Consider the following 13,339-nt stretch of genomic DNA (forward strand, 5'->3'; position numbering starts at 1 on the left):
CACACACACACACACACACACTTGTGCTTGATGACGCTGATTTTCAGAGCGCTGCTGTCCTGACACTTGATGCAGATTTACTAGTGTCTCACCGTGTCTTCCTTATCCTCCCATTCCACCTCAGACAGATCCACGCTGCTATAGTTCGGTTTTCTTCTCTTCTTGCCATCTCCATACTGCACAAACATCCCAGCACACACATGCACGCACAATCAGAAATACTGGAAATGACATAACAGAAAGAGTATGCCAAACTACGGCAATTCTTTTGTTCTTCTGTTCTTGTTATCAGTTATCAAAACAAGCCATTGCATTTCACATAATGAAAATGTCATCACAACCTCCAAGAAAATGTTTGTATTTTGTTTTAAATAGTCTTGAACAATAGTTGTCCAGTGTCGCATGTTTGTTAAGCCACATAGCAGCTGCACTGTGATCCAGTCAAGCAGGGGCGAAACTCAAGGGATGAACCAGTGTTGTGTGTACATATAATCTACAACTTGGCAAAGAATCTATTTTAAATTGAATCTTTACTTTGTTACTAACATGCACAAACACATCATTTATTCCCATTTATTTAGTTGAATGTATAAAAAGATAACAGAGTCTGACAGCTATAAAATACTAGGTTTGCACCAACAAGGGCCACTAGCCAGAAACTTGGCACATCTTGGTGTGGATGGTGTTGCATGGTGGTTCTAGACAAAACTGTGCAGGTGACAGGCCAAATCTACATCAGATGAACCGTATCTAAAAGTCGTGTCCTTAAAAAACAGGAAAACAGTCCAGTGGACACCAAACACATCAGAAATAGTTTCAGTGGCATGGAGGCAATCATGGAGCCATTTTACCTCCTTTCTTTCCTTAAGAAGGGAAAGAGGGAAACAGACTGAGGTGTATAATAGCAAAGAAGAAACTGAGAAGATTAAATGAGCAAATACATGATCAATTATTACTGAACCAAAGAATTCATCTTTTGTAACAGAAAAGACTACAGAAAGAGTTTGATGAGTAGGTTGATATTGCTATCATAATTGACAGTTAAGTATGAAAGTAAACCCCAGAAGCCAATCTTTGTTTAACTGATACCCCTAACCCCTAACCCTAACCAAAGCTTCAAAAATGTAAATGTACTTTGATGTAAGTGGCCAGATAGTTTTCACTGGTTAACATACAACAAAGAGACGATGGGAGTGGGCGGCTTCAATTGTGCAGAATGTGATGCAGCTTGCAGCACAGTTTGTGTCACCACCAGCTTGTCTCACCAAACTGCATGCATGAAAAAAGAAGAGGATCTTTTGACTCCATTCAAATCACATCTTTTTCAATAAGAAAAGGCTTATTTATTGAAACAGTGAGTTTTAAACGAAACAGTCAATACGTTTTCTGTTTGTTCCTGACCATCCCTTTTAATAATGGCCTGTATTTGTACAGCGCTTTTCTAGTCCCCAAGGACCCCAAAGCGCTTTACACATGCAGTCATCCACCCATTCACACACTGGTAATGGCAGCTACATTGTAGCTGTAATGACAGAGGCGAGGCTGCCGGACACTGACGCCACCGGGCCCTCTGACCACCTCCAGTAGGCAACGGGTGAAGTGTCTTGCTCAAGGACACAACGACAGAGACTGTCCAAGCCGGGGCTCGAACCGGCAACCTTCCGATTACAAGGCGAACTCCCAACTCTTGAGCCACGATCGCCCCGTAATACGTTAATACGACTTTAACACCATGGCCCACTTTATTAGTAGAGTTTGGCTTTATTTCTCGGTCAACTTCATAATTAATAACTTCATATTTCAGGGTAACAATCCAGTAAGTTCCACAACGTGCTGGACAAAGACAGTGTTGGTAGTTGTTGCCTCTGTACACAACCACAATCAACACTTGGCTGATGTGCAGACTTTAACTCAAGGAATTAAAAAAAATGCATTAACTGTTTAGGTTAATTACAGCTGTTTTTATACATTTTCACTGGCTCTTACCAGTGTTTGGATCTTTTTTAAATCCTCCATATTTCCATTCATGAAGACTTCTCTTGCTTGTTGCTGTCATTGTTCGATGTTGTGAAGCTGTCTTTCTAAACCATGGAAATGATTCTGTCATCATTCACTTTAGCTGACTCCTGTGGTCTTTCAGGCCTTTTGTTCTGTTCTGTCTCTCTGACAGGTTGATTTTGTTTCTTCAGCCTCCCTCTCTTGAATTGACACATCTTTGTGAAAATTACAGCAAAAAGCTATAAAATACAAATTCAACACTTTGCATCAGATGTCATGTCTGTTTCGTTTGCTATGAAATAACAAAGGCTTCACATGGCCATGACTGCTTGTCAGTCAGTTCCCCGATTACCTCTGAGCCTCTGAAAATGCAGGTCTGTGTATAAATTCCCATAATGTTTAAACAGTCAAGCATTTTTTTGTTAAAGCTGAAAGTTTCCTTTCAATCATGTCTTGATTGTTTGATTTGTCACTGTGGTGACATACAGAGGCAGAACCATAAAATCTGTATTTTTGTCTGTATTTGAAACGACTTTGATTTAGAATAGTCTTCATTTTACGTACACCTATAAAAAGGTGGTGTCATCATACCTGCTGGCACTTGGGCCAATAGCTGGATAGTTTAGTCTTAATTTCACTATTCCTTTATTTAATCAAGTGCTTCAGCCTAATAAAGCACCGATAACTTCTTAAGAATTCAACCGTGCAACAACAGTTTATGTATATGTGACTTTTATTAATCTATCAAGCGTCAGGATGCAACGCTCCAGGAATGCACCACTGCTGGGTAGCTCACTGGCTTGACCACTGACCCATTAAATGAAGGTGAAACAGATCAAAGTACTGAACTTTTTAATTGCATTGTATGTGTGTGTTTATGTGTGCGTCTGTGTTACTACTGTATGTGTGTCTAGTTTTGAATCTGTCAGTGAGGACAGTCTCCCACCCCTCATTAGCTGTTAAACACTGGTCATTAACGTCTTTAATTAGACCTCTATTAAACCATCTGTCTGTCTGCCTCACTGTCTGTTCTCTGTTCTCCATCTCATCTGTTGCCCTGGCATCCATATGAGCACCTCACTCTCCTCCCCCAGTGTTACACCAGGCCTACTGCACCTATCCTCACATTCAGCAGGTTCCCGCAGCCTCCCTCTCTTTCTACACTCTCTCCGTCCAGCTCTTGTGAGAGGAGTGGGTGAGTACAATAGAGTTAATCACAGCCATTCAGAAGCTGTATCTCTGTCTATTCACAGAACAGCAGAGGCCTGGAACATGCTCTCCTCATCTACATACCACCACGCAGCCAGCATACTCACAAGGCACACCACACAGAGTACCACACAATTACACACCATTCTGTTAAAGTCAATCGCAATCTCAGTGTGACAACAAAAAAAGAAAATTGGTAAGTGACTTGATGTGAACTCGAGAGGGTGTGTTCATCTATCCAGTACAGAACAACACATTTCAACTTCAACCTGTGCATCCTAAAAGGGATTTTTATGGTAATAAGGGTCACACTCAGTAAACTCTGAAATGTCCTGGAGGTAATACTCACGAGTGGCCGTAAATCCGGGTGGGTGAGGATGTAACCGTTGTTGGTGATTGCAAAGGCGTAGCCATGAATGCCCAGCTAGTAGAATATGCAAAAGCACACACAAAGACACACCAAAATGATGCATAACAAATCACAACCTAATTGTAAATCTGGTTAATCAAGCCCCTTTCAGAGTCTTTGTTTTTGTGGTAAAACCGAGACCCGCACAACGGGAAAGGACGGCATCGTTCATCATGTCATGTCTGAGCAAATAACACACTTTCAAATGTCAACACCTTACACACATCCAAGATTCAGATCTACAAAAGAAATCAGTGCAGGGATGTGGGTGGGGGGACACGAGCAGAATGCATTAATGAGCCGAGTGTAACCGGGAGCTGTGACTAAGCTCATCTCTAATGTATCTGCGACTTGGCTTTGCATTCAGTTGCTGTACTCTGGACTGACTTATGTGGAGTATTTTATGTATTACAAGGTGGGGTTTTGGACCGCTTGTGGGACTGGAGAGGTGGAGCAACATGTTCAGAGTTCAGTGTAGAGGAGAGGGTGACGGGCACAGAAGTTGCACATCGTGTAATCAGTCTCTCCTATTTATGCGATAGCTTGCTAGGATCTGGTGGAAACAGACAGTGGCTGTTGTAGCCATGCAGTAAAACATCTTCGTGAGCTAAAGCTGTGTGCATGGGTATTCAGGACTGTGCCAATGTGCACAAGTGTATAAAACTGCTTGAGTAAGCATTGGGAACCCTCGGTAGTCAGTGTGATAGTGTAAAAACATTGAATCATGGCTATTGAGATCCCTAATCGCGTGCAGGAAGAACTAAGTGACGCTGGATGTGGTACCTTATACTTGGGGATAGTCTTGAGCAGCTCAGAGACTGGCACATCTGTCCCAACCACCCCCAGAAGGATTCCATGGTTTCTCTGCAAGCACACAAATATACGAAAATTGGTTAGCTCAGTTTAAAAGGTTACTTACATAACAATCTTTTACAGCCGCATCAGTGCCTCCGTTTATGTTATTTATAAAAATATTCAACTTGCAATGCGCCGCTTTGTCCCAATTTTCAAACTGCAATCAAAGTGATATTAGCATCCATCAAATACACAAAAAAATTAACAATGATTTTACCATTTGTGTCAATTCTCTCAAAGACTAATTCCCCGTGATGGAATAACTCATGAGGAAAATTCAGTTTTTCAGTTAAGCTGTAATTTCATTTGAGACATCGAGCTTTGGAATCACGAGGCAGTGAATGTGTTGTGAATTCTGCATCACTGTATGTGAGCTTACAGTCTCGTTCTTGGTACTGAACACTGGCATTGCCACCGTAGTCATCAGAACTGGACCTTGACCGTCCTCCAACTGAGTGATTTGTGAAGCAGAAACAAACAGAAAAACAGAAAGAGCCAAAGGGAGGGAAGAGAGGGAAGGTAATGATGAAACTTCATTGTTTTTGTTACAAATTTTATGTAACCACAGAGCACATTTCATGCATCTTATATGAAACATCTTGCCCAGTCACACTGAGCAGTGTTTTCAAGCTGCAAAACATCCGTGTGGAGCATAGAATTTGATGGGAATTTAGCCGAGGACCTGATCATCTTCTTCAGAGACAACTAAACTTCCACGACATGTTTTATTCATGTTTATTATTTGCCCTAAAATATGTTCAGTCAGAGTCTGCCTTTGATCTCTTGCAGAATAAGCTTATCCAAAGGCAGCGCTTCTAGTCTGGATCTGGGTACCCCCCCCTCTAAAGACTGCTGGGATAATTATGATATTTATCTTTCTACCGGATGTCTGTATCTGACGATGATATCCATTACAGATGAAAGCTTGACACTGTTTTCTTAGGAGACTGGAGGAAGGCTTAGTACTTGAAAAATATGATCTAACCTTGCCTACCCAGAAATGTTGAATCTGTCTAAATGTCAGTGACTTCTTCCATTCAGCATCAGTAATTGGATCATTAAGCAAAGAATAAATCCAAGATGAAAATCTACAATAGTTCAGGGGAACACGGAGCGGCAAAAAGCATAAAGCATGTTCTACTTACGCTGCACTAATCAAAGGAATATCATCTTTTAAATTTGTTGGACTGACTAAATATCAGCACGCATCTTTAGAAAGTACTGAAATTTATACCGACATTGTAAAAGTGCTTTCCCCACCCCAAGACTTTTTTTCTTTTTTACCATGAGAGATAACAGGTAATGACAAGGAAATCTGTCAATATCCCTCAGACGCTGAGGAAAGAGGAATTAGTGGCACAAGTTTGGACAGCTGCTAAATGCAATTTGGAGTCCAATATTGGACGTAGACGGGAGAACGAAGCATACCTAGATACTGCAGCTGCAACACGTGGCAGCCGTGCTACCACTGAACGGGATAAATTAAAGAGATATATCCAAGCCCAGGTCGTTTCAATCAGTGCAGTATATTACTGGTCCTGTGGGCTGCTGTATCCCTGTGAACCCCAATAGAAGACTCTGTGTAATATGTGAACCCTTTGAGCAGAAATCCAGATTGTTCAAATTGGTAAAAATGCCCATGCACTTCCAGGGGTTGCCATACTTTTAGGTAAATAAGAAGAGGCAGTGCATTTAAAGTCACCATCAGAGCTACAGAAAAGGTACACTTTATTCAGCCCCACGGGGGATTTCTTCTCTTTGCATAACCCATCCTAATTATTAGGAGCACGGGCAGCCAGCTTGAAGCAACCAGGCCAGTAACTGCATGTGTTTAGATGCTGTGTGAAATCGAAGACCTATGGCAGAGCACAAGGATTCCACATCGAAGGCCTGCCCTAGCCTGGTGTTGCTGACTCAGGACCTTCTTGCTGTGAAAGTGGAAGTGGTGCTAACCCTAATCCTTAAGTCAGAACTCACACATCTGGGCCAAATCTGCATCATCATTGCCTCAAATTTACCTGTATGAGTCAGAGTAAAGGAGCTGTGGAAGTTCTTTTCCCTGCTGTGGGTCAAATAATGAACGAGAACACCAGTGGGCATTAATACACTTGACACCGCACTAGCACATACCCACACACACATAAACACACACACACCAATACCCATCAGAGGGCTAACATACACACCCTTGGCCTGTGTTTTATGTTTCATAGTACACGTTATAATCTAGGTTGCTGTGACAAATTGCATGGAGGTAGATGAGGTGACCCCTGTTTCCTTGGAGACCAGGTTTGTGTGTGCGTGCGGGAGCCAACGCCACCTCTGCAGACTAATTTGAGCAAAGTAAAACAGACCCGATGGGAAGCTGAGCTGGCACACATCCAGCACATGTTTTTACTGCACAGGTGTTTGGGGATTATCTTTGAAAGCTCTTAATTACCTCAATCAATATTAATGCTTTGCTTTGAAATAGCGGAGTTCATGTTCATCCAGCAAGACATTTTGAACATCTCAGCATTTCAGTTTATCTTCAAAAGGCAATCAGCCGCTCACAGATTCCCCATTTTTTGGTCTTCGTACTTAATCAAGTATCAGTCTCGTTTTTTGAAACTTCAGTGCAAATTCCTCCTGTCACTCCCACAATGTTTATGATTCTTTAATCTCTTATGTTCTTTTTCCAACCCTCCCTACCGTTGTCCTCAAATATCTCCCCCTGACACATTCCTCTCACCTCCCTCGCATCATCCCTGAGCTCCAGTGTCAGTTCATCCAGCAGAGTGGGAAACAAAGCCAAATGAGCCAGAGAATGATGAATGAAGCTGGTGGAACGAGGGATAGGAGAGCAAGAGGGAGGATGGCAGAAAGGAGAGCACAGGTGGAGGGAAAGAGATAGGGGCGAAGAAGCAAAGTGAAACAATAAAACAAAACAAAACACAAAAGAAAGGTAAGATAAGAAAGACGGACTGCTGGGTCGCAGTGAGAGGGAGAAAACCGGGGAAAGATAGCATGAAGGAAAGATGATACACTTCAGTCCTGGAACAAAATGCTCATCAATTTTCTAACACAGAGCCCATCCAAGGAGTTATGCTCACTTCTTATCACACATGTTTGCATCCTTCTGTCACTGGAGTAGTGTGTATGTGTGTTCACCCAGGCCAGAGCAGTGCTGGGGCAATTATATGCAAAGAATTGGTACAGATTCCTCGCTAATCCTAATAAAATGATATCTATTTCAGTTTTCTGCTGAGCTGTTTTGAGGTCAATCACACTCACTAACAGCACTATGTCAGACATACGGCCTGCCAGCTGTGTAATGCTACTGCTGTGCCTCGCTCACACTGATGGGGAGGCAGAGCGCTCTTTTGTTTCGCCATCATCACTGTTGTGATTATAGAGCTGCTTATCTCAACCCACATACGATTCATAAATCACTGGAAAAATAAAACACTGAAAATGATAAAAAGGCATCAGAACAGATCATCCCGCCAACCATTATGGACTATTGGATTTTCACCCAGAAGATGACAAAACAGCTTATTCTGGAGAATTCTACCAAAACAAATAACACAGGCAATCTTGTTTTCACACCAAAAATCACACAGGCCAAAGAACAAAATGAAGCCTCACATTTACACACATAATCACAATGCCAGCCCAGAGACACTGGCAAAGCAAGGCTAACATAGCATCACCAGTGAAGAATGAGCGAGTTTGTGCACAGACGTGTGCGAATGCGAAATCAGACGTGCAAAAGAGAGCGCGTGAATGGCACCCATGACAACCATGAGGCATGGCTTCAATCAGGAAGTTGACAAACAACATATGACAACGACACATAAGAAAATGCCACGAGCCGCTATGATAGTTCATTTCACAGATATTAGAAACCGAAACGCACATGCACAGGAAATGCACATGACACACAGCAGGCCTCACCACAGCACAATGCACCAATGACCTCAAACCACATTTACCTTTTGTGCTTGGGGGAGCTAAAGAGAACAGATTGAGAAGGAAGAGGAGGTGAGAAGGAGGATGACGATGAGGAGGAGAGACAGGGTCAATACATTTGTGGATAAGTGTCAGAAAGCCTTTCAGTGCAATTTTCACTGAATGGAGTGCCAGTGGGCACATACAATCCACTGACATTGAACACAACTTAAAAACAGCGACTGTCTCAAGAGAGGCAAACTTTATAGTCAAAAGGGCCGCAGCAGAGAGGAATCAACACTCAAGTGCCGCAACTCCTACTGCAAGAAAACCTAAGCATTTCCTTATACGTGTTAGGTCAGCGCTGAGTGTATGCACTTCTGTGAGAAATGGGAGGGAAAATGAGGACAAAGAGAAACAAATGAGCACAGAAAGACAGGAAAGGGTAAAACATAAGGGATATTCAAAGGATAGCTGAGAGAAAAGAGTCTATTTTTATGTGGTTTTTTGATTGCGTGGTGGGTATTTCTAGTGGAGGGCACTTACCTTTGCCTTTACATGGCCAAAGCTCTCACACTCTTAATCTATACAGAAACTGTTAACTCCTGCTATTTTCTCTGCGTGTCTAACACAGTAAGCCAAGAAGGACCAGTGTGGTGAATGATGCAGCATGTTGTGTGCTGACTTTGGATCACAGAGGATTCGTCCTTTTAACTCTGTTATTATCATTCAGGGCTTTTTCGGGATGTTTGTGCCACTCAACTATAGAGGATGTACAGGAGACGAATGCACGATTTCAGAAAATATTATTATTTTGACTGTAATTCACAATATTCACTACCTGCTTATGCTCAGTATGTCGGCCAGTATGGTGATAGGAGATTTAGAGATTGGAAACCATAGTTTTCACAGCAAAGTCCTGAACTATTCTAGACATTACCTAATGATGGCACATGTGGGAACAATAAATGCCCCGTGCGTTCAGATCAGACATTACATTTACTTTATTATAGCAGCTCCCCAGTACAATTGTGCAACGTTGCATCCGTGTGAGAAGAGCCCACATAAATGCCCTGGTGAGTTAAAGGCAAATGACTGTGACCCATCATGCTCTGGTATGATGGCACCCTCTTCTAAACCAAGCACAGTATTTCCACTATCAATAAATCTGAAGTGAGACTTTTTCACGCGGGAAAGGTCAACTATGCCCCAAAAAAGATTCTCCTAAGACTGTCTGGAGTTGAAAATGCTGCAACCCTACAAAGCTCCCAAGCACACACAGGAGGCTCGTTTACTTAATGGCTCCATCTGCTACACACAGACTCATTTAACTCATTCACAGTCAAAGGTACAAATGCAGAAAACATTGTCAGCCCTCTGCTCGTCTTTCACCCTCGATCACTTTCATTTGGGTTGTTTAATTCATTCCCCTTCAAAATACATGTTTTCACAATATGAACTTATACAAAAGGTCCTGTGGTTTATGTATACAACAATTCAGCCCATTATGGAGTTTTCTAAGCCTACAACAGCCCAGTGGATATGTGAGGCTATCAAGGACCACGTGAACTGGAGTTAAGTAGCAAGCGAAGGCATATTCAACTCACAGTGCTATCGATGTAGGCCTCAGTCCAAACTGTGTCGTGCTCCCGGTCGATCACCTTGGGACGACTGAGAACATGGAGATACTCCATCACGTTCTCTTGCACATCTGCCAGTGTGGAAATCTGAGTGAAATACCCTGTTGAGCAAAAAGTGGAGGAGAAAGATAAACAGAAATGAAGAATTGTTCATTCTTAATTAAAGTAGATTCATTATTTAAGTTAGATCCTGCCAACAATGAGGCAGCACAGGCTCAGAAGTCCAACTCACTACTGCCCAAAAACACATGCTCTGTGTTTCGAAGCTTGTTTGAGGGCAGATCAGATGCCTGAAAAAACATTTTAGCTTTATGGAGCCAGCAACATATTCCAAGCCATTGCTACTATTTTAATAACAATGCAGACTAACTACATCTGGGATGCAGTGCTGCTGACCTGCTGTTTGCATGATGGAAACTTGGTTAAATGCATGACTAACTTTTAAAGTATCCTCCGCAAACTATTCAAGCAAGACCCAACCATCATGGGTTTTAATGTATATGCATGTGTATCTAAATGTAAGACCAAAAATATCTCAGCTAAGCTACAAGCGATTCCATCTCCCATAATGGCAATGCCATCGTTATGATACTAATGTGTATGTGAAGGAGGAAATATACTGTTATCTCAGGAGGAGGTTCAGAAAAAGCGAGAGGAAGAGAGTCAGCATTGCAGTCAGACAGAGACAGAGGCGCCATGAATAAGGGAAAAGAAAAAGCCCACCACATTTTCACCCAGCTGTAAAAACAGCAAACTGGGCATTCAAGTAGAAAATCATAGTCGGAGGAAATAGATGTTGGGCTCATCTTTCCCGGCAACAACTTTTACTCCACAGGGAGAAAGGACCTGAAGTCTAGACACAATACACAGATCTGTGATAGACGTGGCGCATCAACCCAGCCCAAATATCTGATAATATGCACCATTGATTATAAGCTAATCTTAAAACTATATCTATAGTAAAGCCCAAAATAGAATAATTAACTAAAAATAAAATCTATTATTGAAAAAAAGTGCTGATATCACATAACTGCTGTAATCAGTATATTAACAGAACTTGACCTGGAAGTGAACCCTAGCAGGTCTTTTTTATCCTCAGAGGCATTTGGAGCTATTATTCCACCAGACGGTGCAATGAGAACACACACATACAGACGCATGTCACACACAAAGACACTGTCTAGTCTAACTGCATCGTTCATCACAGTAGTGAGTCGAGAATTACTGCTCCCTCTCGAAGGCTGAGGGCGTCCTTCGAGCTGAGCCATCAGGGCCAGGTGCCAGGGGAAGAAAAATGAAGGCTCCCAACTTTCAGTGGATGGTACCCGTGTTGTACATACAATACAGCCTCAGCAAGGTGTGGACAGGTTGAGGGCATCAATATATTTTTACATGACCTTGGTCTGGGTCATATGTAGCAAATAAGATCCCGTAAGGTGTCCTGATAATGGATGAGGTGGAAGTGAAAAATGTATCATCGTGTAAAGAAGCGCTGTCTTGGTGCACAGTTGTAAAAGTATTTTACAACAAAACTGTACGTTTTTTGCTTATTAGGAGAGAGCTCGTCAGAGGAAATAGATGTTGGGCTCATCTTTCCCGGCAACAACTTTGACTCCACAGGGAGAAAGGACCTGAAGTCTAGACACAATACACAGATCTGTGATAGACGTGGCGCATCAACCCAGCCGGTAAAATAATCTAGATGACTTAAAGAATACTTAGAAATGTTGCCTTGCTTCCTGTTAAAATGGCCTTTAAAAAAGTACTGATTACCTGCAGAAATATACCACATTTAAGAATACTCAAAAGAGGAAAACTACTCCTGCACTGGTTGCAACAAGGCAAGTACTGATGCAGCGTTTAAATCTGAATACAATTGAGATGTTAAATTGCACGTGTAATAAACTATTTATAAAGGGGTGTTGATTAGCTTTGATACACATTTTGGCAAATAATTGCTAAGAACATCTGAAACGACACTAAAGTTACTTGTAGACAACACGGCGATTTGTAGTGAGAATATGGAGCAGATAGAAGTAACCCCAGAGAGGAGGCGGAGGTATGCAGGTACGAAAGGAGAGTCAGTAGGAAAAAGACAGAATACATGTGTGAATGAGGTCGAAGGAAATGTGAAGATGCAAAGAGTAGAGGTAGCGAAAGGGGACGAGTTTAAATAATATCGACCGTCCAAAGCAACAAACTGGTGGTTAGCACTGTCGCCGCACAGCAAGAAGGTCCTGAGTTCAATTCCACCATCAGGCCGGGGTCTTTCTGAGTGGAGTTTGTTCTCCCTGTGTTCACGTGGGTTCTCCCCGGGTACTCCGGCTTCCTCCCACCATCCAAAGACATGCAGCTTGTGGAGATAGGTTAATCGAACAATCTAAATTGCCCATAGGTGTAAATGTGAGTGCGACTGGTTGTCTGTCCCTGTGTGTTGGCCCTGCGACAGACTGGCGCCCTGTCCAGGGTGTACCTCTTGCCCTATCTGGGATAGGCTCCAGCGCCCCCCGCGACCCTGAAAAGGATAAGCGGAAGCGGATGGATGGATAGTAAATATACGGTAAATGCTGAGAGCTAGTGAAAACATGTAACATTATTTTACCGATACTTGCACCACTTCTATCCCAAACAAATTCCTCTGGGGTTACATCAGAGCCATCCAGCATAAAAATCTGCCAAATCAAACACGCAGCGCCACCCACTCTGGCGACTCCTCATGAATAAGGAAGCAGCCAAAAGTAGCTTTACTTGCACTGTGACACTCATAGCATTTCCAGTCCTGCTAATATTCTGGGCCACGCACAGTTTTTGACAGAAGACTGTCTGCATCATTTCCAGGATGGAGAGAAAGTCACAGTCATCCCCCTGAATCATCATCAGTCACACACATTAACATCCGTACTATAGCATTACACACACACACACACACACAAGTCTAAACAAACACAATGTTTTCAGCAACCAAACAGGTCTCATGTGTACATCACATTGCTTGCAACAGCCTTAGGGCAACATGTGCATTCCCTGGTGCATGCGCACACCATCGCACACGAGCGCACACGAGCGCACACGAGCGCACACGAGCGCACACGAGCGCACAGCCAAACAAGAATACTCACAGACGTCTGTGAGCCTCTTCTGTCTCAGGTTTTATCATCACTAATATCCTCAAAGACACTGGATGGGTTCTCTGATATCACGTCCAAGCAACACTGTGGATGTTCTTGTATCACACACACACACACACACACACACACACACACACACACACACACACACACACACACACACACACACA

General features: G+C 42.6%; 1 protein-coding gene across 3 annotated transcripts in view; it reads right to left on the minus strand.

Annotated features, from left to right (window-relative positions):
* The window catches only part of cacna2d3a (calcium channel, voltage-dependent, alpha 2/delta subunit 3a), a 123,506-nt gene that overhangs the window by 30,289 nt on the left and 79,878 nt on the right, over window positions 1–13,339 (minus strand). For 2 of the 3 annotated variants that reach the window (XR_001290368.1, XM_005732471.1), the window contains exons 12-17: window positions 10,009–10,142; window positions 8,446–8,463; window positions 4,851–4,922; window positions 4,400–4,480; window positions 3,557–3,631; window positions 93–176 (exon numbers count right to left, since the gene is read on the minus strand). Coding sequence is in view for 2 of the 3 variants with exons in the window: in XM_005732471.1 (XP_005732528.1) it covers window positions 93–176; window positions 3,557–3,631; window positions 4,400–4,480; window positions 4,851–4,922; window positions 8,446–8,463; window positions 10,009–10,142 (464 nt within the window). In the remaining variant the exon portion in view is untranslated. The remainder of the gene's footprint in view (window positions 1–92; window positions 177–3,556; window positions 3,632–4,399; window positions 4,481–4,850; window positions 4,923–8,445; window positions 8,464–10,008; window positions 10,143–13,339) is intronic. The other variant, XM_013910724.1, reaches the window with a different exon arrangement.

Source organism: Pundamilia nyererei, unplaced genomic scaffold (assembly GCF_000239375.1).
Source record: "Pundamilia nyererei isolate P.nyererei 1_Seehausen unplaced genomic scaffold, PunNye1.0 scaffold00047, whole genome shotgun sequence".
NCBI classification, from domain to species: Eukaryota; Metazoa; Chordata; class Actinopteri; order Cichliformes; family Cichlidae; genus Pundamilia; species Pundamilia nyererei.